The 23,271-nt window shown below is 42.3% G+C and overlaps 1 protein-coding gene across 8 annotated transcripts in view; it reads right to left on the minus strand.

Annotated features, from left to right (window-relative positions):
- Nucleotides 1–23,271, minus strand: part of CDH4 (cadherin 4) — a 954,442-nt gene that overhangs the window by 84,463 nt on the left and 846,708 nt on the right. For all 8 annotated transcript variants that reach the window (XM_072996786.2, XM_078392123.1, XM_072996789.2 and 5 more), the window contains one exon: nt 2,478–2,615. In XM_072996786.2, coding sequence (XP_072852887.2) covers nt 2,478–2,615 — 138 coding nt within the window. The remainder of the gene's footprint in view (nt 1–2,477; nt 2,616–23,271) is intronic.

Genomic DNA, 23,271 nt, shown 5'->3' on the forward strand with positions numbered 1-23,271 from the left:
CTGAGCCTTTAAGGCAGGGATAGGCAAGTTTGGAGGGGGAGGTCCAAAGGCTGTACACTGCCCATTTTCCATTCTATGAGTACCCGAGCTCCTAGCCATGTTTCAATAACTGGAAAATACTGAGCAATCATTTCTGGCTTTTCAAAATTGTTGTCTTGGTTATTTTGGATAGAGGTTGTTGGTTTTTTTACTTCACATGAGGGAAATCAGAGAGACACAGGGGGCCATGGTTGCTGTTTGCCCACTTGCATCCTACGTGCAGTTAGTTACATCTTGGTTGGACTACCGCAGTGAGATGACCCTGAAACCAGTGCAGAATGTTTTTGCTAGAATTTTGACTGAAGATAAATTTTGGGATTATGAGTCCCCTTTACTGCCTCAGAAGGGGCGTGGTGGCGCTGCGGGTTGAACCGCAGAAGCCTCTGTGCTGCAAGGTCAGAAGACCAGCCGTCGTAAGATCGAATCCACGCAATGGAGTGAGCCCCCATCGCTTCTCCCAACTCCTGCCAACCTAGCAGTTCAAAAGCATGTAAAAATGCAAGTAGATAAATAGGTACCACCATGGTGGGAAGGTAATGACATTCCGTGTCTAGTCGCACTGGCCACGTGACCATGGAAACTGTCTATGGATAAACGCTGACTCTACGGCTTGGAAACAGGGATGATCACTGCCCCCTAGAGTCGGACACAACTGGACTAAATGTCAAGGGGAACCACCTTACTTCCTCAGCTGCACCCCTTGCCAATTCAGTCTTGAGGACAGTTCAAGGTATTGGTTAGTATAACTTAAATAGCTTAGGATTTGGCTTTTAAGGAGTAAATTTTCTGATGCAAATCTGCCCATTTCAAAAGATCTCTTGCCGACCCCCTCTTGTCTACTCGTTTTCAGAGGCATGACTGGTAGCAGTTTGTAACAGGGCTTTCTCACTGGCTGCGCCTCGTATGTGGAACTCCCTACCTCAAGACCTAAGGTCATCATCTTCATCTGGAAGATGAAGGAAAAGATGAAGACAAAATATGCAATGGACTGACTCCAAAATGAAGCCACAGGCTTGAGCTTACAGGAGCTGAGCAATGGAGGACAGGACATTTTGAAGATCATTCATTCATAGAGTCACCATACGTTGGGGGCTACTTGATGGAACATAATAACAAACTGCTTTGAGCAACCCATTTTGGGGAGGAAAAAAGCAGGTGATGTTAAAGCTAAGTAAATACATTGGCCCAAATCCTGTTGCAGTTATGCAAAACGTGTAACTTTTGGTCACAAATTTCTGTAGGCCAAGAACTCTCTATAGACATTTTTGGCTGAACATTGAGTTGCATGATGCATCATGCAATAGATAATGCCTACAAAGATTTCTTATGTCTGAAAGTTATATCATTTGCATAACTACACAACAAGATTTCAGCCATTGTATACCTGGTAAAGAATACCAAGATTAACAATGAAAACAGAAAACAGATTTACCAGACTATGGTTGCTTTCATCAAGGTCTGGCACAGTTATGGATAAAGTGCGGTGCTCCAGGTGTTACTGAACTGCAACTTCTGTCATACTTGCCACTGATAATTCTGATATAAATTGCAAACTGACATCATCAAGAAAACCATAGGTTGCTCTTAGCTGCTGTGGAGGCTTCAGTAGGTTGTGCTTCTAGATCTATGCATCAATATGCCATTATGAGGCAACTCTTGGTTTGACCAGTGGAGGAGGGATAGATTAACATGTCATTGACCACCAGTAATGGCATTCCAGCATCACTGCATCTCTCAGAAAATGTTCTACATCCCAAAATACACTTTGAAGCCCAGCTAAAGATCAGGAGAAAGTACACATCTTTCTGGCCCACTACAACCTTTCTGGAGAGCTATGGAATAATCTTACTCACCTCTTGGCCTCATACAAGACTCATTCTTTTTATTCTTAGAGTGGTCCTAGCTGCCTAGAGTGGTCCTGACCCGACCAGATAGGCGGGATATAAATGAAATAAATAAATAAATGAAATAAATGGAATAAACAAACAAACAAACAAATAAATAAATAAATTCTTCCATGTCTGTGTAGTAAAACTCACATTAATCAGATTTTTTGGTGCTCTGGGTTTTTCATTCTACATCCACAAGGTTTAGACCCACATAGAAATAACAACAACAAAAACTGCAGACCCAAGATGTTGTTGATGTTCTCTACAAAAGCGGAGAACAGCTACAAGAGGAGAACAGCTCGATGACTCCTATAATCTTTTCATTTTCTCAGTGCCTCAAAACAAACCAGGAACCAGATAGCTGTGTTTCTTCATGAATCATTTCTCACCCCCTCCATTTTTGTTTGCTGATAGTCTTTGTTACACAGTTATCTATCAATTTCTCTCTATCTGCCAAACCAACAAACGGAGACCAGCCGTATCAAATGTCCATGAATGACAAACATGTTGTGTGTCCATACATCATTGCGCTGATGTATTGATACTTACAGTACTGGCGGTGAATTCGGGTGGGTTGTCGTTCACATCTGTCACCATAATGATGGCTGTTGCTGTGTTTGAGAGACCGTAGTTAAGATTTCCTTCCATATCTGTGGCCTGAACGATGACTGTGTATTGCTGAACTTTCTGGAAGAGAAAAGTAAAGAGACCTCGGAATGAGACATGAAATATTTCCTTTCCTTTTCTCCCTGCACCTTTAATAATACAACAAAGAACTCTCTTTCCATTCCAAGTCTGTTTTAGATATAAACTTTTGTTTGGTATTATAAAAAAAAAACGATATGGGGGAGGGCATGACTTTTTACCTCACAATACACAATGCCTTTGTACGTGGTGGACTGTAACTCAGAAATAAAGAGCATTTGGCCTTAATAAACTACGATTTCCACCATGCCTCATCAATGATTAATCTTGCCATAGCCGATGGAAACTGAAGTTGATTTCCATCTGGAGGGCCACAGATTTCTCAATCTTACTCCAATAGAAACTTTTTTTTTCCAAAAAAGAGATCAATTGCACATCACAACAACAGAAGAAACATATCACTGAACAAGAGAGATCACAGATCTGCATAAAATGTGCATATGCTAATTTATACATATGAATGCCAAGTTAAAAATCATTTCTAGAACGTAAATAGAGATACAACACAGCTCACCACATTGTGGGAAGCTGTGATCAGGGGATCCATGTTTCCACCTAGTCTTCCGGCCAAGTCTTCCACCCATCATGTAGCTCTTGATGGGTAGTTCTTGATGGGTACTTTTTACCCTAATTTTTTTCTTTCCCCCTATACCTACCAATTTAACCAATTTAACTTAGTTGGGTTCTGTATTACTATGTAATCATAATTCGTTTGGGTTGGTTGGTTTGACTCTCCCCTCCTAATGGAAGCTTGCTCTGGGTGTTTTACGCCTCGCTCTGGAAGTTTTTACGCTGTAGGTCACCCACTTTCTCGACCTAATGGTCCTATGTAATGGACCTAACCGGGGGGGGGGGGTTGTGCTGAGGGTCAGGTGAGAAGTTGTGGCTCTGCGGATGGACCTGTGGTGGAGGATCATGGTGGAGCTCCAGGAGGCTTGGGTTCACTCCCAGCCAGATCTGTCCGTAATACCCATTCTTCACAGGCAGGGCAGTTGAGGGCCTTGTCCCCAAAGGAGGCCCGGAGGGAAAGAACAAGAAACCAGGCCTTTTCGGCAGTCACCCCCTGCATATGGAACAACCTCCACATGGAGATCTGCTTGGCATCCTCGCTGGATGGGTTCAAACGAGCACTGAAGACCTGGCTCTTCCACCAAGCATTCCCTGAGCATTAAGTTTTTGTGATCTTAGCCTCCCTTTTACCATCCTTTTTACCACCCTTTCATCATCCTTTTTACCACCTTCATAGCCATCTGTTTTAAGTTATCCCATTGGTTGTCGTATTCATTTGAATGTATGTTTTATTTTTATCGTGTTTTGATATTGTGTTTATCTTGTTGTTAGCCGCCCAGAGTGGCCTGGCTGCAAGATGGTGCGGGGTATGTATGTATGTATGTATGTATGTATGTATGTATGTATGTATGTATGTATGTATGTATGTATGTATGTATGTATGTATGTATGTATGTATGTATGTATGTATGTATAACTAACTAACTAACTAACTAACTAACTAACTAACTAACTAACTAAATAAATAAATAAATAAATAAATAAATAACTAAATAAATAAATAAATAACTAAATAAATAAATAACTAAATAACTAAATAACTAAATAACTAAGTAAAATAAATAAGGTTCTTGCTTTCTTTTCATTTTATATTAATTCTTTTTAAACTAAATTTAAACTGGACTGTCCTTCAGATTGAGCAGTGTGGGGAACTTTTGTCCCTCCAGATTTTTGTCTCATTATTTTTCCCAAGACAAATTCTGGATTGTATGTGGAGGTGCCCATGTGGGGCTGAGGAATTCAAAAATGCCCTTGGAGACAAAGTTAAAGTGGTAGGAGAAAAACACTTCTCCTTGTTTCAGACTGCTTTTCTCTACTAAGAGAAGGTGTGTGCTGAGTTGCATACCTTGTTTTGTTCCACGTATACTTTGTTTCTAAGTGGAAATCAGAAATGTCTACTGCCCCAAACTAGTTTGCGCCCAAATCAGAACACACAGATAGGTGCCCAACACACCCTTAACCTTTTGGAGGTAGTCTGGTTTGATCTTTATCCAGGTCTGTGCCGGTATTCGCAGTTTTGAGATCTCTAAGGGAAAAAAATCTCCACTTCTGCAAATAGGGACATGCAGATGGCTGTGGCTGGGTGGGTGTTACACAGCACTATCAGAATTATTTCTGGCAGAATTATTGGCCCATCTCCTGCCCAAAGAACAGAAGAGAAAAAGAAGGAGGCGACAGCTGTTATGAACTTCAGCAGTGACATTGTTGTACCAACAAGAACAAGGAAACAAAAGGGGAGGAATGAGAAGGACAGATCCTACTGCTTTAAGCGAACAACTCAAAATCCATAAAGGAATGCAGATGCTCATCTGCTACCACATGCACAGTTGGTCCTAGTAATGCAACTAACTATGCTTTTTCTTAAAAGGGTGTGTGAAAGGAAGAAAATACAAGAACATGAATTCCATACAAGATGCTACACCGATGGCGGTCTCTCTGTTGGTGGTGTACTGCAACTTAAAGAGGGTAGGGGAAAGAAAAAGATAATGTTGAATAGAGCTGCTAAGGGCTGTTGTGGCTTTTTCAGGCTCTTTGGCTGTGTTCTGAAGGTTGTTCTTCCTAACGTTTCGCCAGTCTCTGTGGCCAACATCTTCAGAGGACAGCAACCTGTGCTCTGGTCTGCTAAGCTTTGTGATCTCATTTAGAAACCAACAACAACTGGTGAGCGCTTTGGTGGAGGGTAAAGCTGCTAGCCTCTTCCTTTGGTGTGGGCTCAGCATCTTCCTTACAGTATAAGGTAGTAATACTTTCAGTTCTTTTCTCCTACTTTCAATCACAATAACACGTTTTAGATGCTTCCTTCCTTCCTTCCTTCCTTCCTTCCTTCCTTCCTTCCTTCCTTCCTTCCTTCCTTCCTTCCTTCCTTCCTTCCTTCCTTCCTTCCTTCCTTCCTTTCGCTCTACCCTGCCTTTCCCCTAAAAAAAATCCCGAAGTGACCTGCATCACTACAAAGACCATATTTAAAAGCTAAAAACATGACATATACATTTAAAAAGGTTTAAACAAATACTATATTAAAAATGGGAAATGCAATCAATACCAAAAACACATTTAAAAGCAACAAGGCACAACAATCCATTTAAAAAAAAAAAAAACCATCACAGACAACCAGTCACTAAGGGAACTGCCTGAAGAGACAGGTCTTCATCTGCTTGCCGAAGCCCCATTAATCATCATCATTTTAGCACTGCAAAACTAGAAGGGACCCTGCGGATCATCGAGTCCAACCCCTGTCAAGGAGGCACGGCGGGGAATCGAACTCCCAACCTTTGGCTCCATGGCCAGATGTTTACCCCACTGAGCTACTGCTGGATTTAAACGCAAAGGATGGGTGGTGGGTGCTACTCTGCCCTGGCTGGGGCCAGGATGGTTTGCTCTGCCCTGTGATTGCCTCAGATGCCCAAACAGCCCTGATTCAGTCTGTATGTGCACATTTGTCTGAATACACTGTACATAGCTAGTGGGATTGCAGCTTGGAAGGCACAGTGCGAAATGGGATAAAACGGACCCGAGGGCCATGTACTGCTCACCCCTTCAGTAGCTGTACCACTGCGCTTACAGTCCCTGCTGTCATGGAATGTCAAGTAAGCAATGCAAAAGTGCACACAGTCAGAGTGGAAGAGCCATTGCAATCTGTTCCAACTATTTTTGGGACTCAATACCTTTAACAGAAGGGGAAATGCACCCTTCTTTTCTTGGTATCAAAGACACCAAAGCAGCCTTCCTGTGTGGCCGCTTCCTTCCATTTAAACTTGGCAAGTTTCCCTTTTTTCCCTTGTTTGCAGCATGACCTCTACAAAGTAGGCAGCGGGCGCAGAGGTCCTCACTTACTGATTTATCAGGGGGAACAACCTGGGACTGTCAGAGCTCATTGCTGCTCTCGTCGCATCGTCTTGCCTCTAGCTAGGGCGCAGCAAAGGCGGCGTGGTTTCTGTATCAAAAGTAAACTCGGGAAATCATGATGCTGCTATGCATACTTTTATCTGAACTTGCAAGTGGAGCGGCAAGAGAAGGTCATCCTAGACGACGGAAATCTTTCTGATACAAAGATGACAGTCTTCAAGCACATGCTTTGGTGAAGCTGCATAGCATCCTAGAAAGCTTTACTAGGCTAAGATGTTTTAGGGTTGCTGTGATCCTGTACCCAGTTACCGAGGAGTAAGCCTCATGGAACCTCTCAGTTTTGTGCTTTCGGTTCTATTATGCTCCATTCAGCAACCTCTAACTTTTACTCTTTTAGCATCTCTGTTCTTCAAAGAACATTCAGAGAGAGAGCAAGAGAAACTTCTCAAAATAGAAGCAAGACAAGAAATTAGGAGGTCTCCATATCAACATTTAAAGGCAAGAACATTCTTTCACTGTCTTGCCTCTCTTTCTTCTCATTCCTCCCTTTAACAAAATCTAGGTCATTCATGGGAGATTCTTGTACAGACTTGAACATTTATTTATTTATACACATAAGTAGCTACATTGTGCCGGCAAGGTAAGACGCCTGTGTATCTCAAGAAATTTGTGGGTATAGCTTTATGTGGCGGGAAGATGAAAAGAAAGTAGTGAAGGAAAAGTCTCTTCTGCAGTAACTCGGGGTGTATTTACTCCACATAGCAGTTTGATACCAGAGCTGTCTCCTGTGTGTGCGTGTTGTGCTTTGCTTTCTTTTGCTTTGCTTCTGGAGCAGGAAAACACATTGCTGCCCCAATTTATTTTTAAATAATCATTTTACTATGGAGGAATTTTCATGCAGGGCAAGGCCAATGCGTGTTCCTTCTCCAGGAGCAATGTTTTTCACATAAAATTTTAACACATACAAAACCTCCAACTCAATGAAAGAAATAACAAAATGAAACAAACAATATAAAAGGAGGTAGATTTATCGGCACATCCAATTTATTGTTCTTTATTTTATTTATTTTTAACATTTTCTGAGCTGGAAGACAAAATTGCTTCCAAGCCCTAAGAAAATTGTATTCTTGAAGGCTTTCACAGCTAGGATCCTATTTATTTATTTATTTATTTATTTATTTATTTATTTATTTATTTATTTATTTATTTATTTATTCATTCATTCATTCATTCATTCATTCATTCATTCATTCATTCATTCATATCCCGCCTATCTGGTCAGTTATGACCACTCTAGGCAGCTTACAACATAAAATACATGAATAAAATATAAAAAGATTATTATACTCCTGTCCTCTGAAGATGTCGGCCACAGACACTGGCAAAACATTAGGAAGAAAAACCTCAAGAAAACGACCAAACAACCCAAAAAAACTATAACAACCACCTAACAAAATTGTCTGTTCTTGTTCTTCAGAACGCTAGAATCTGGATAGCTTAGTGCACTAGGCAATGACCTGAAAGCCAGTGGTTGGGAGTTTGACTCCCCATTGTGTCTTCCAGAAGAAGAGTTAGCCTCTGTAGCCTTGGGCAAACTGCATAGTCCTAGGGCAGTCCTAGAAGAAGGGATTGGTAAACCACATCTGAGTACTTTACACCTAGAAAACCTTGGAAAGGATTACCATAAATTGGACTTGACTTGACGGCACACAATTATTATTAAGGTGCTTAGACATCTGTATTGCACTTGTGTTTTCTATTAGAGAATGTTAAGCACTATATGTAACTAGATTTGCTAGGTTTCCACTATGGAACCATGGCAGTTAAAGCGCTACTGCTATGTAGTGTAGATCACACCTGCTTTCCAACTCTTCCTCCACCTAGCAAGCTTAAAAAATTGAATTTTGGGGCCATATCTTCCCAAATCCTCTAGCCAACATGATTCAGTAGCTCTCAAAGATTCAGATACAGAATTTTCTAGCTTTAAAACTTAGCAACAACTGTGAATTAGCAAATTTTCACGGAAGTTGGTAGTCCAACTTTGGACACATTAGTCCAAAGAGAAGGTATGGGGCCAAAGAAAATAATTTTTAAGAAATTGCTATTTACATGTGGTTAAGTACTTAAAGATATCTGTAAAAAGCAGGCAATACCCGGAAAGAAAGAAAAAGAAATGAAGGGAGCTATAATGGATTAGCCATCAAATGCTATTTTATTTCAGTGTCTGCAGCCTGGATTCATAATGGATAGCAATTTTAGATAAACTCTTCCAGTTATCTCTAATTAAATCACCAGTGAAGCATCTCCCAATATGTGAGAATTTGGGGCTAGACGTCCCTCCCGGCCTGAGCGCAAAGATTTTCACACTTGCACATTCAGCTGATTGTATTGGGCCAGTCAGAAAATTACCCTTGCAATGTGTCTTTACAATTTGTCACAGTGTTTCTTTGGGAAAGCCCCCTTCCCTGATCACCTTTGTATCATACGGTTATTAAAATTCCATGCACGAGAAGAACCCCATAGCGACATTTTACAAAAAATAAAATGAAGCTCAAGTCCCTAGAATATATGTTTCTGTACTCACTGTATTTACTGCCCCTTCAAACCTGGTGCTCTTATGAATATTCTAGAGCATAGGTAAAGGTGAAGGTTCCCCTTGACAATTTCTGTCCAATTGTGTTCGACTCTAGGGGGCGGTGCTCATCCCTGTTTCCAAGCCATAGAGACAGCGTTTGTCCGAAGACAATCTTCCGTGGTCACATGGCCAGTGCGAGTTAGACATGGAATGCTGTTACCTTCCCACCGAAGTGGTCCCTATTTATCTACTTGCATTTGCATGCTTTCGAACTGTTAGGTTGGCGGGAGCTGGGACAAGCGACGGGAGCTCACTCGATCGCATGAATTCGATCTTACGACTGCTTGGTCTTCTGACCCTGCAGCACAGACTTCTGCAGTTTAACCCGCAGCGCCACCACATCCTTATTCTTGAGCATACTTGTCCTAAAAAACGAGGCCAAAGCTCTAAAGAACTTTCTAGATCCATTTACCTGAACGAAGCTATTGTATCTATCTTCTTTATGCCATCGGAACCAGAGGAGACTTTCAAATAGTTGCTGTCCTAGGTTCTTTCAGACTCATTTTGAAACTTTTGCTGCTATAATTTTAGCTGACCTCTTTAAGGCTGCCAAGACAGCACCATCTCGTCCTTTGAGATTTCAGTGCCAGATGCTGAAGCTATAGAGGAGGTCTTTGTGATACCACTGTTGTTGTTAGGTACTGTCTGTTACATACAGCACTGATGTTACCTGTCTGTCATGGGTTTGGAGGGAAAGTTCCATCCTATGGGGAGTGGAAGGCGGGACATCAGGAGGAGGGGCTGTACTGTATATATATGTGAAGCGTGTGTGGAGAAGTTTAGACGCTGGGATGTGACGAAGCAGCAGCTGGGAAGAACAAGCTGGTGTGGGAGTCTGTGTGTCAGACAGGGTACTACTGTGTGTCAGAGTACCAACCTGATAGGTTCAGGTGTCTGTTGGTTAGCCAGAACTGATAGGTTCAGGGTCTGTGCTTCAAGTTAAGGGTTCTGTGTGAACCAAACTGTGTGTATGTATGAGTGAAACTAAGCCACGTTACTTTATCTTATTCACCTGATTATTTTATTTTCCCTGTGTGTATTTAAATAAACCTTATTCTTTATTTGTTTGAAAATCCATCCCTGGTCTGTGTGACTTCTTATAGGGAATGGTTGGTGGCAGCTTAGTGTAACGTGTGGCAGATCCCAGTAGGTCTGGGTTTGTCACATTGATTGGTGTCCAGCGTGTGGGATACGACTGGTCCAGTTGTCCAGTGGTCCAGCAAAGCCTTGGCAAGTGTGCCCAGAGCAAGGGGGGTCTAGTCAGGGACAATCTGAGGTGCGTAGGTAATCTTCTAGGTGTACCTCACGGGGAGGTGCGCTAGTAGAAGAACGTGCCAACTGGGGAGACTAGATTAGAGTGCTCTGAGGCAGCCTGGTTTTGGCGGGAAAAAAGCTGAGGCAAAACTGTGTAGTAGCAGTGATTTAGCCTGCCAGCTGAGAGGCCCAGCAGAGGGGGGTAGTCTCTAACTCGCTACAGTTGCAAGTAGTGCTGAAGAACAGCAGCAATCTATAGAAAGCTGGTTCTGAGGCAAAAGAGGAAAAAAGTGGTCGTTTTATTTTGAGGCTTGACTTTTTAAAGCAGCCTGTTCTGAGGGGGGATTATGCCCTTGACTCGAAGCCAAATGGCAGAAATGGGTGAAGTGAAAGACCCCCAGATTGACCAAGGTTCTGAGGATGAATTTGGCTCAGTGCAGGGTGACAGCACAGGAGAGCAGAACCCAGAACTCAGAAAATTACTCCTAGCCCAACAGCATGAACTGAGGGTGAGGGAAATGGAGGAAAGATTAGAGAGAGAAAGAAGGCAATTTGAGATTGAGAGAATGGAAAGAGAAGAAAGAATGGAGAGAGAGAAAATGGCGTTTGAGCTAAGAAAATTGGAACTGATGAATCAGAATAATAATAACAATAGGGATTCTGAGGGAGGCCAATTGTCTAAGGCTGACCTGAAGAAATTCCCTGTGTACCACAAGGGAGATTGTCCTGAGGTGTTCTTTTCCTTAGTGGAAAGAGCGTTTGTGGACTTCTCAGTGAGGGAAACTGAGAAGATGACCATCATGCGATCTTTAATCAGTGGTAGCCTGGCTGAGGTCTATGCCGAGATGCCTGAGGAACTGATGAGAGATTTTGCAGAGTTTAAAAAACTGGTGTTTGCAAGACATGGGATAAATGCGGAACAGTTGAGACAAAGATTTAGGTCAATCACCAAAAAGCCAGAGCAGACTTTTACCCAAGTGGGGGCCCAATTGGTGAGGCTGCTTGAGAAATGGCTATCTCAGGAGGGGACAGAGACCTACGAGCAGCTTAAAGACTTGATAGCACTGGAACAGTTCTATTCAGTCCTGCATGGGGAATTGAAATTCCAGGTGAGGGAAAGGAAACCAAAATCTGTGGCAGAAGCAGCCGAGATCGCAGATTTTATTTCCCAAATAAGAAAGCCCTTGGGTGAGGGGAAATCTGTAGGTAAACCCAAAGAAACCTACAGCAAGTACTCTCAGGGACCAGGGAAAAGCCAGCAAGGGGGAGGGGCCCATGGTGAAGGGAAGCCCTCAGACATGAAACCAAGACCTCAGATTTTGGAGGGAAAACCAAAACAAGATGAGAAAGACTCAAAATACACCAGAAAATGTTATTTCTGTCAGGGAAAGGGCCATCTAATCTCAGAGTGTGAGAAATTAAAGCAGCTAAAAGGAATGGTGCCTCAGGATTCGAGTGGAACCAAGCCAAAAGCTGTGTTCTGTGTCCAGAAAGAGCAAGGCTCATTGTCACTGAGGGAGCCTGTTGCCATGGCTACTCAATCTGGAACAGCTACATCTGCTGATCAGGCTGAGGAAAATGGTCCTCTTGTGGAGGTCAAGCGATGCTTGCTCGTGAGAACAGATTCTCAGTTGTTTGAGACAGCAGGGGTGGACGTAGGAATACTTGACCGTCAGTATCGGGGGCTGCGGGACACTTGTTCCCAGGTGACCCTGTGCCATCCAGATATTATTCCTAAGGAGTATGTAATCCCAAATGAGAGCATGAAGGTGGCAGGGATTGAGGGGCAGGTAATCTCTCTGCCAGTAGCGGAGGTACCTGTGAACTTTCAAGGCTGGAGGGGAGTTTGGCGGCTAGCGATTTCATCGACTCTGCCAGCAGCCGTGCTCGTGGGAAATGACCTGGCTGAACATGTGAAAAGGGTGCTAGTGATTACACGCTCACAAGCCACCACGGGGACAGTTCAAGGGGGTAATGATGAGCCAGAGACGGAAGCAGAGGGGAGTTCAGAAGCTGTGGTGGAAACCTTAACCACAGACAGCAGATTTGGACAAGAGCAAAAGGCAGACGCCACTCTCCAAAAGTGTTTTGAACAGGTGACTGACGCCCAGCTAACACCTGAAACCCCAGTGAGATTTCTGGAGAAAAAGGGGATTTTATATAGAGAGACCCTGAGGAATATCTCAAAAGGGGGAGATGGGATCAGAAGTCAGCTAGTGGTACCTGAAAAGTATCGCCCCATGATCTTACAAAGGGGGCACTCTGACATGTTTGCTGCGCACTTAGGGGTGAACAAAACACAGCAGAGAATCACACAGAATTTCTACTGGCCTGACATAGGGAAGCAGATCAGGGAGTTCTGTAAACAATGTGATGTGTGTCAAAGGCAGGGGAATAACCGCGACAGGACCAAAGCAAAGTTGTGCCCTATGCCTGTGATTGACACTCCGTTCAAATGCATAGGGGTGGATATTGTGGGACCTTTGCCCAAGGCCACAAAGAGGGGGAATAGGTTCATTCTCACCATTGTGGACCATGCCACGAGATACCCTGAAGCCATACCCTTGACTAACATTGAAACTAACACAGTGGCAGATGCCTTGGTGGGGTATATGTCCAGGATGGGATTTGCCTCAGAAATAATCACAGATTTGGGCGCATCGTTCACATCAAGGCTCATGAAACGCTTATGGCAAATCTGTGGAATTAAGCACAAGGAAACCACTGCCTATCACCCTGAAAGTAATGGGTTAACTGAGAAGTTCAATGGGACTCTAATGCGCATGATTAAGGCTTACTTGGCAGAGAATCCAAACAATTGGGACCAGAAGCTGCAATCCCTTTTGTTTGCTTATCGATCAGTGCCACAAGCCAGTACCGGGTTCAGTCCGTTTGAACTTTTATTTGGGAGAAGGCTGAAAGGGCCCCTTGATTTGATCAAACAAAATTGGGAGCAGATCACCCAGGATGACCCACAAGACGTTGTGACATACATAGACACCTTGATGAATGACCTAAAGAGAAACATAGAGCTAGCAGCAGAGACCCTGCAAGCTCAAAAGGTCAGAAAGAAAGCTTGGGATGACCAGGAAGGCAGGGAGAGGCACTTTAATCCAGGGGAGGGAGTGCTTTGGCCTAGGCTCTGCAGAGAGAACAGACTGCAGCTGGGTATCCCAGAAACAAAATATTTGGGTCACATGGTAGGGGGAGGAATGATAAAACCCCTGGAGGCCAAAATAGAAGCTGTTCGTGATTGGCCTAGACCCAACACCAAGAAAAAGGTCAAATCATTTCTTGGGTTGGTGGGCTACTACAGAAAGTTCATCCCGAGGTTTAGCGAGATTGCGGCTCCGCTGACCGATCTGACGAGGAAGAAGACTGATGACCGCATCCCGTGGACCAGCGACTGTGAGGCGGCGTTCCAGAGGTTGAAGGAGGCGTTAATCAACTATCCGGTGCTGCGTGCTCCAGACTTCGACCGGGAGTTCATCATCTACACCGATGCGTCTAACAGCGGGGTAGGAGCGGTTCTTTGCCAGGAGGATGAGAATGGTGACCAGCATCCAGTGTCCTACCTGAGTAGGAAACTTCAAAAAGGTGAGAGACATTTGGCAACCGTGGAGAAGGAGTGTTTGGCCATAGTCTACGCGATCCAGAAGGCCAAGCCTTACATCTGGGGAAGACATTTTGTTCTGTGCACTGACCATTCACCACTGCAATGGTTAAAGACAATGAAAACCCACAATAGCAAACTTATGAGGTGGGCTTTAAACCTACAGGACTATGACTTTGAAGTGAAGGTGGTCAGAGGGTCAGTGAACTGTGTTGCTGACGCCTTGTCAAGAAGACCTGAAGAATGAAGACGGCGAAAGAAACATGGACTATGTATATATATTGATGACAAAAAGTTAAATGTACCTGGTTTTGAATTTGGTTTGTATGAATAAAGGTAAATTGATGTAATGTATATGGTAAATGTTTAAATGCCTAATTGATATGGTTAACTTAGAATGTAAGTATAAGTAAGTATGATATGGTATGTATAACTGTTGTTGTGTGTTTTATCCAGGTTGTTTTTTGGGAAAAAGCACCTTAGCTTTCCCCCTACAAAACAACTTATAAAGAGGGGAGGTGTTACATACAGCACTGATGTTACCTGTCTGTCATGGGTTTGGAGGGAAAGTTCCATCCTATGGGGAGTGGAAGGCGGGACATCAGGAGGAGGGGCTGTACTGTATATATATGTGAAGCGTGTGTGGAGAAGTTTAGACGCTGGGATGTGACGAAGCAGCAGCTGGGAAGAACAAGCTGGTGTGGGAGTCTGTGTGTCAGACAGGGTACTACTGTGTGTCAGAGTACCAACCTGATAGGTTCAGGTGTCTGTTGGTTAGCCAGAACTGATAGGTTCAGGGTCTGTGCTTCAAGTTAAGGGTTCTGTGTGAACCAAACTGTGTGTATGTATGAGTGAAACTAAGCCACGTTACTTTATCTTATTCACCTGATTATTTTATTTTCCCTGTGTGTATTTAAATAAACCTTATTCTTTATTTGTTTGAAAATCCATCCCTGGTCTGTGTGACTTCTTATAGGGAATGGTTGGTGGCAGCTTAGTGTAACGTGTGGCAGATCCCAGTAGGTCTGGGTTTGTCACACTGTCAAACCACCTCTGATGTGTGGTGATCCTACGAATGAGGGACCTCCAAAATATCCATCCTCAATTGCTCAGCTCTTGTAAACTCGAGGCTCTGTCTTCCTTTAGGGAGTCAATCCATACCCATATTTGGTCTTCCTCTGTTCCTGCTGCCTCAACTTTTCCTATCATTACCATCTTTTCCAACAAATCTTCTTGTGGTATGCCCAATGTATGAATACCTCAGTTTCATTGGTTTTGCCTCCAGAGATAGTTCAGCCCTGATGGCTCTAGGACCCACTTGTTTGTCCTTCTGACAGTCCAGGGTATTCACAAAGCTCTACTCCAGCACCACATTTCAAACAATCATTCCCCTCCCCGTCCCTGTCAGCTTTCTTCATGGTCCACACTCATATATAGCGATGAACAGTGTGATAACATAGAGGCAAGGCATTCAGAGGTTGGGAGGTAGCAGTTCCTGAGTGCTGGAGTGGCTTGTAGAACATTCACCTATATCTCAGAGAACTTTTTTTATCACCCTTCTGCCACTGTTATCAGGGTAAAGTCATGAGTAACAGTGTTGGTATTGCTCCTCGACTGGCTCCAAATGGCATGACAGACACATACCCATCAGCTTTATCCCAGTCCTCATTCTCCTTCCTGACTTTTTCCATGTTGCATAGTATTCTCTGAACCAAGGCAATCATTCCTGGTGTCAGCTGGAAATAGGTGAAGACAGACACCCAAGTCTGAAGGGCACCTCATATACAAAAACAAGCATCTTTTCTCCTCTAGTGTTGCTCAAGCACAGCCATTTCCTGAGATTTCAGCCAGTACCTCGAGATCTGTCAATGGTAATCGCCATTTCCTCTCCCACAGCTATCCTGTACCAATTTGTTCAGCCCTGCCAAATTGGGAAATGCACCTAACAGTAACATCAGCTGTCCTGGCTAGTTCTCATTCCGGAGGTTGACAAGACTTTCATCCAAATCACAAGCTGATAATCTCCAAGGGTTCTTAAGAAGCTATTTAGATCCAACAGCCTCCGAGTATTTGTTACCTGATGGATCAAACTCATTGAATAACTCCTACACAATTCAGAGCAAAACCTGGTCTGTATCCACTGCCCCTTTGAAATAGTCTCCCCCAAATTATAGGATGATCCTCCCTCCATTCAAATCATAGCCTACCAGCGCATCCTACCCTAGCAGAGGCTCCGAATCCTAGTAAGAGTTGTTCAAACTTCTGACATTTCTGCCTGGCTTTTCCATTCCTAGGATACTACCCTCCCATGCAGTAGAGAATAAAAATCACAAAGTCCTAACAAAGTCACGACCATAAAAGTCACAAAGTCCTAACAGGGCTGATTCAAAATGCATGTTGAAGGCAACCAACACGACAGGTCATTGGGGACTCTAATGCCATTTCTTGAGATTTCCTTGATAGATTTAGAAGATAAATTCATGGGTACTTTAGAAGTCAAAATACCCATGTATGTAACAAATAACTGGACCAGCAGATAGTCAGCATGTCCTCTCTTGTATATTCTATGTAACTGCTTGCTGGTATAAACAATGATATCCTTGGATATTACTTTCTTCTTCTCAGATATCAGTATACTTGTTCTCATTTGTCAAACAGACAGATTCTATCAGTATATTCTCATGAAGAGTACCCAGCATTAAGGGCTTCTGTAACTGAGTTTAGGACTACTTGATCCGGATTGATTTGGCTTTCTGCACTGAACAGGGGGTTGGATTCAGTGGCCTTATTAAACCTCTTCCAACTCAATTATTTTATGATTCTATGGTATGATCCCAATAAATATGAGGTTCCACTGTCCCACAGACTGGAAATGCATATTTACCATGCCCATTTTAGACTTCTACTAAAGGTATCATGTTGTTGGGATGTGGTGGCGCTGCAGGTTAAACTGCAGAAGCCTCTGTGCTATAAGGTCTATAGATCTGCAGCTGTAAGATCGAATCCATGTGACGGAGTGAGTTCCTGTCGCTTGTCCCAGCTCCTGCCAACCTAGCGGTGCAAAAGCATGCAAATGCGAGTAGATAAATAGGGACCACCTTGGTGGGAAGGTAACAGCGTTCTGTGTCTAAGTTGCACTGGCCATGTGACCACAGAAGATTCTCGTTGGACAAACGCTGGCTCTATGGCTTGGAAATGAGGATGAGCACCACCCCCTAGAGCCGAACACGACTGGACAAATTGTCAAGGGGAACCTTTATCTTTAAAGGTATCATACAATCAAAAGGTCAGAATATCATAAAAATCCTAATGTTTTACCATCCAGCCATAGAGTAGTCACATACTACCTAAATCTCTTACACACATCTTGCCTATTTTTTTAAAATGTAACACAACACAATCAATCTAGTTGTTAACATTAGGTACTGAATGCAACTGATGTGAGTACAGCAGATTTATAAGAAGAAAAACAACAGATACGAAAACACATTAATACATTATCAGATATGATCCCCCTTTTGCACCTCCATCAGCTGTGTTGGGGATTGGCATCAAAGCAGATGGGAATTCGACATAAAAATAATCCACCTAATTTACGATTTATGACTTCTTGTGTGATGCTTACAAAAGATACTAATCTATGACATTTTGATCTATCTTGGGTACTTATCCCGCCCGTGAGACCATAATAAAAGTCTAACTCCTGAATAATCCTTTAACACAATTCTGTGGCTGTTTAAAAGATGGATTAAATTTTGTTTGTAATATTTTGGATATCGTTCTGCAGTCAAGGGTTTAGCTCTTAAACTGAGGGCTGCTGAACAGTGATGTGTAAACATCCACTCTGAGATCACAAGGAAGAAATTTCTATCAGTGTTTTCCACGTATATATGGATTTTCGAACCTTGACTGTGGAAGCTGGGTGTGACCATTCACAATGTTTACATTTAAACCCTGAGGAACCTGTAGGGAGAAAGCAGGATGTCTTGCAAGGGCTTCAGAACACTTACAGAAAACACGCTTCTGTGAGAAACAGAAAATGGATTGGATCCTTCAGATGTTTTGGACTTTAATTTCTAAATGCCCCAACTTGCAAGCAAGGGGTTATGGGAGTTGTAATCCAAAAATATATATGCACAGTTGAGGTTTCAAAAATAGGTATCTCGGTTCCACATAAGTGATATCTGTGTCATTCCAGTAGTGGGAAAAGTCAGGATTGCACGTTTAGGTGACAACGTTTTTTAGAGTTCCACCAAAAACCAGCTACAAGCATTTGGATTAGTCCTCCATGTTTTTTCCTCTTTTGGAAACCCCTACTTTTGAGCATCTGTTTTACTTGTATACATTCTCTCATTCTTGAGGAACTTGGTATATGCCACCTTGTTGCTAAAGAGTTTTGTTCTCTAATGAGCAAAGTTAAGCTATTTTAAAAATAAAATATACACATACTCAAGATTCCCTTAGAAGCCATGTCAAATTTCATGGTCTTGGAGTTATGAAATAACTCAGCTATTCAGTCTTTTATTTTTACAAATTCCTTTCCTTTATATCCCTCCTTTCCTCTACAGCAGTGGTTCTCAAGCAGATGTTCTTGAACTACGACTCCCAGAAATCAAGGCCAGCACAACTATTGGTGAAATCTTCTGAAGGTTGTAGTTCAAGAACATCTAGGGACCCTAGGTTGGGATCCTCTGCTTTATGGAACACAAGGCATTATACAAGACTTTCCTCTTGTCCAGTTTATCCTCACAACAACCTGGTGAGGTAGATCAGGATGAGGAAGAGTGACTAGCTGAAAGTCATCCAGGGAGTTTCAGGCTCAGCAGGCCCTGATCCCAGTTCCATGGCACTAACCATTACATGCCCCTAGATTTTTAGTTCCCATTGGCCTGTTATTGATTTAATGCAGCCACATAAGAGCATTCAAAATGCACTGAGTTATCCTCTAAGACAAGACAAAATAAATAGGCTTGAACTTCATGTTTCGAAACAGTCTCCGGCAACCTCAGGTGGTGCAAAACCTGCAGCCTGGCCGTATCTAAGGTTAGTAGCAAAAACTATGTGTGGTCTTAGGAGATACTTGCTCTAGGCTATGAGAGTCAAAGGGTGGAGATGGAGATTGCTGTTACTTCCAAGCCAAAGTCAGAAAAGAAGAAAGAGCAGGGGGTGGGGGAAACTGCTAGACCTGAATATGAAAAAAATGAGAGTTTTAAGACCCAAAGAATTACTCACTCCTAAATAGCACCTTTAAATTCACCTCATTCTTCAAAGTTGACACAAGGCCCTGCTTTCTAAATTGTGCATCTATCGTTAAGTTTGCATGTCAGCAATATCTATTTTCAGGGGGTTTAGAGCCTGACTGAAAAAAAACCTGATTCTCCCCCTCCCTTAAATCCAAAACTTGGCAGGCACACAAAAAACGCTCAAGGAAAAATGGGTAAGTGAGAGATTGGCCTGGTTTAATGTTATAGGTATAAAAAGAGGAATATATAGAGAACTAAGGCTTTTATGGCCTCTTAAAGGAGATTTTAAAGTGGCCCTGATCCCTCCAGTTTATTTTATATCAGTTGAGGGACAAGGCTCTGCGGAGTTTATTAACCTCATCAAGATTCAAACTGGGGCAACAGCCTGCTCGAAGGTGGATTCTTTAAAATACTGCCCCTATTTAGGTGTTTGTGTTCACACAGTTAGAACCATGGGAAGAGAGAAGGCGGCCGGGGATCTAAATCATACGAAGAACCCATCTGACTGGAGTGTCACCCCTATTCCAGGCACAGTGGTGAGGCCTCTCATGGGATTCTAATTGTGTGGACATTTAAATGCTTCACAAAGGCTATACAAGGGATGGGATTTTCACAACTTCAGGACTCCCAAATTCAGAAGTCGGTTAGAATACTCCAAAGCCAACTTGCTACCCCTTAGATTCCATAGGATGAAGCCTCGCAATAAACTACTCTCATGAAGCAGTGAAGTGATTCCCAGCAGGCAGTGTGACTGAGGAGGCTTTCAATTCCGTTTTCCAGTCAAAGCACGTTTAGTGAAACAGACAACGGCAGTAGGAAGACCTCTCGTTTGGTTTCTTTTCCCCTCTCTTTCAGTCTCAGAAGCCTGCCTGGAGGATTCTAGATGGTTTCTGGGGTTGAGAGTCCTGGAATTACAAAATTCCCACCTCTAAGAGCTACTGTGGTATATTTATCACAAATACATAACAGATTTTTCTGCTATCTGGATGTTGAGTCATGGCAGCTGGAATTCTTTCTTATTAGGCTGTAACATTTCACTACTCATCCAAGTAGCTTCTTCAGTCTGAGGAGACTTCGTAGGTTGGTTTTACTTTCCCCTGGTCTGAATGGGTTCATTAGAGGAAGAAGGATGGGGGTGGTTTTGGTGAGTGAAAATCCCACAGGATGAAATTGGGTGGGGTTATCTCTGAATTAGTACAGGGCAGAACACGACAGGCCCTGATTGAGAGTGGTCGTACTCATGTTTATTCAACATTTCACTGATCTTTGATATGTTCTCTGAACAGAATTTTAGTCTTTAGGATTGTCCAAATCTGTTCATCTGGAATCTACCATTTAAACGCAAGACAATAGATGCACAAAGAAGTGGTATAAAGATGAAGCATAACAGTACATCAGATGATGTTCAAGAGCAAAGTAAGTTTTTTTCTGATTGTGTAAGAGGGATATTTGTTTAAAGGTGAGTGTCTTTTCAAGGTAACGTCAACCTAACAAACCGTGCTTGTCAGGAGGTACCCTCTGGTGAATGTGTCAGAGCTGAGTTCCTGCTAGGCAAAGTTTATCCTGTTGTCATAATGGTAGCAACTGTCAGAGAGTCTAATGAGGTGACAAAGACAAATGTGGAAGACAACAAGAAAAGCTCCTTGTCTTTACTTCTCTAAGGCAATCCCTGCCCTTCCTCCTTTCAGTATATAATTCCGTGTTGCTATTTTTAAATCCTAAACATTTGCTTTCTGTTTCCAGCTGTTACAGTTGTTTCCTACCTGAAATGTGGGCTTCTGTTTGGCCAAATTCTGCAGAACAGGGGCAGGCTGTTGTACTCCATGGAAGAAGTCAAATATAGGTCCGGGAATACATTATATTATAGTGAAGTGTATATAAGTAAAATACAATAGCTCATAGTCCCTGATAGATAGATAGATAGATAGATAGATAGATAGATAGATAGATAGATAGATAGATAGATAGATAGATAGATAGATAGATAGATAGATAGATAGATAGATAGATAGATAGATAGATAGATAGATAGATAGATAGATAGATAGATAGATAGATAGATAGATAGATAGACAGATAGACAGATAGATAGATGGATGGATGGGTGGGTGGGTGGGTGGGTGGGTGGATGGATGGATGGATGGATGGATGGATGGATATCTGGCTATGGAGCTAAAGGTTGGGAGTTTGATTTCCAGCTTGACAGGGGCTGGACTCAATGATCCATAGGGTCCCTTCTGGATCTGCAGTTTTAAGATGACGATGATTGATTTGTGAATTCAATACTTCCTACTAGATGGGCACACAGAAACACAGAATGGTGGAGATGCAGGAATTGTTTTGCTTGAATGACTGATCAGCATGTCAGGTGACTGGTTCTGTCTTCTGGACTTTGTGGAAAGGTGAGAACCTTTCACACTAGACGTTGCCTCTTTCTGCAAGTGTGTAAAATGGAAAACCTGGCAATGGGAGGTGTGCAGGTGCTATACCCTTGAGTGGACCCTGGCTAGTATCTATAGACTTAAGTTTATATTAATTTTAAGTGCATAAAATTGTTTAATTTTATTAAAGATCTTATATATTTCCACTTGTTTTTATGACTGTGCAACCTGCCTGAGGTCCTGTGATACAGGGTGGCCTATGTATTTTTAAATAGATAGATAGATAGATAGATAGATAGATAGATAGATAGATAGATAGATAGATAGATAGATAGATAGATAGATAGATAGATAGATAGATAGATAGATAGATAGATAGATAGATAGATAGATAGATAGATAGATAGATAGATAGATAGATAGATAGATAGATAGATAGATAGATAGATAAATTGAGGCAATCTTCTATCACATTGGACTACCATCTACTTCAGTTCTGATTATTCTGAGTAAGCTTGTTATGTTTCTGGACAGTTTCTCCCAAAATTTAGAAGTTGACTCTCCACCAGAAAATATTGGGGTTTAAACCTGGAACCTTGTGTCTCCTGGCGTATTTTGCCACAAAATTATAAAGGATGTTAAATTAAAAATAAAACCGCAAACCAGAATCAGGGTTGAATGCCCTTGACAGCATATTAATGTAAACAAGAAGGAAAAATACAATCAAACTGGAAGTGTTCTGTCCCAGTGAAAACTGATCCTAAATATCAACGTGCACTTTTTGACCTAAGAGGTGCAATCTCCTTGGGTAGGATCCAAAGCGATTTAGATTCTGGTCTAGGTTTTTCTTAAGCAGAAGCTGCAGATGGTGATAAAAGTACATATCAAGGATTTTCTGGAATAGATTTGCTGCCCTGTGGGGAAAAATTGTGAAGACATGAAATATGTTTAATTTTATCATAGGCTACAGTCACATTTATATTCGAGAGGTGAAAGGGGTACTATCTTCTCAGGCAGCCAGTCTCACAAATAGCACTGTTTTCAGCCTTATTTCCTATTTATACGGTTCAATGCCGTTGCAAAAAAGTATAAATATCTCTTTTCTAGTAGCAAATGTCAGCTCATTCTTGCTATCGAAATGCATCCACCACAGCAGAAACCAAAAGAGCTAACTTACGTCAGGTGCAATAGTTTTGTAGCTAGAATCCTTGAGGGAATCCGATGACTAGCCAGAACTATTTATTTATTGTAGGTGAGAAATAAAATGCACACTGAACTGGCCTGATCTGGCACCAGGTGGAAGGAGAAGACCACAGGCCCCCCTCAAGTTAAGACAAGTTTTCTATAGACAGATCATAAAGTAGATAACCACCCACTGGCACATCAAATAAAGTTGCAGCTCTAAAAATGCTTAACCCTTGTGCATTGGGATTTAAAAAAAGAAAAAGAAAAACACAATTTGCATTGAATGAATTGTGAGGTATTGTCAACCCCCCTCCAAGAAAATTCCATCTACTGAACAGCAGAGAATGTCACTTTTGCTTCAGTGCATTTTGCACTGTGGTTTACAACAACAACAACAACAACAACAACAACAACA

Source organism: Pogona vitticeps, chromosome 4, assembly GCF_051106095.1.
Source record: "Pogona vitticeps strain Pit_001003342236 chromosome 4, PviZW2.1, whole genome shotgun sequence".
Lineage (NCBI taxonomy): Eukaryota > Metazoa > Chordata > Lepidosauria > Squamata > Agamidae > Pogona > Pogona vitticeps.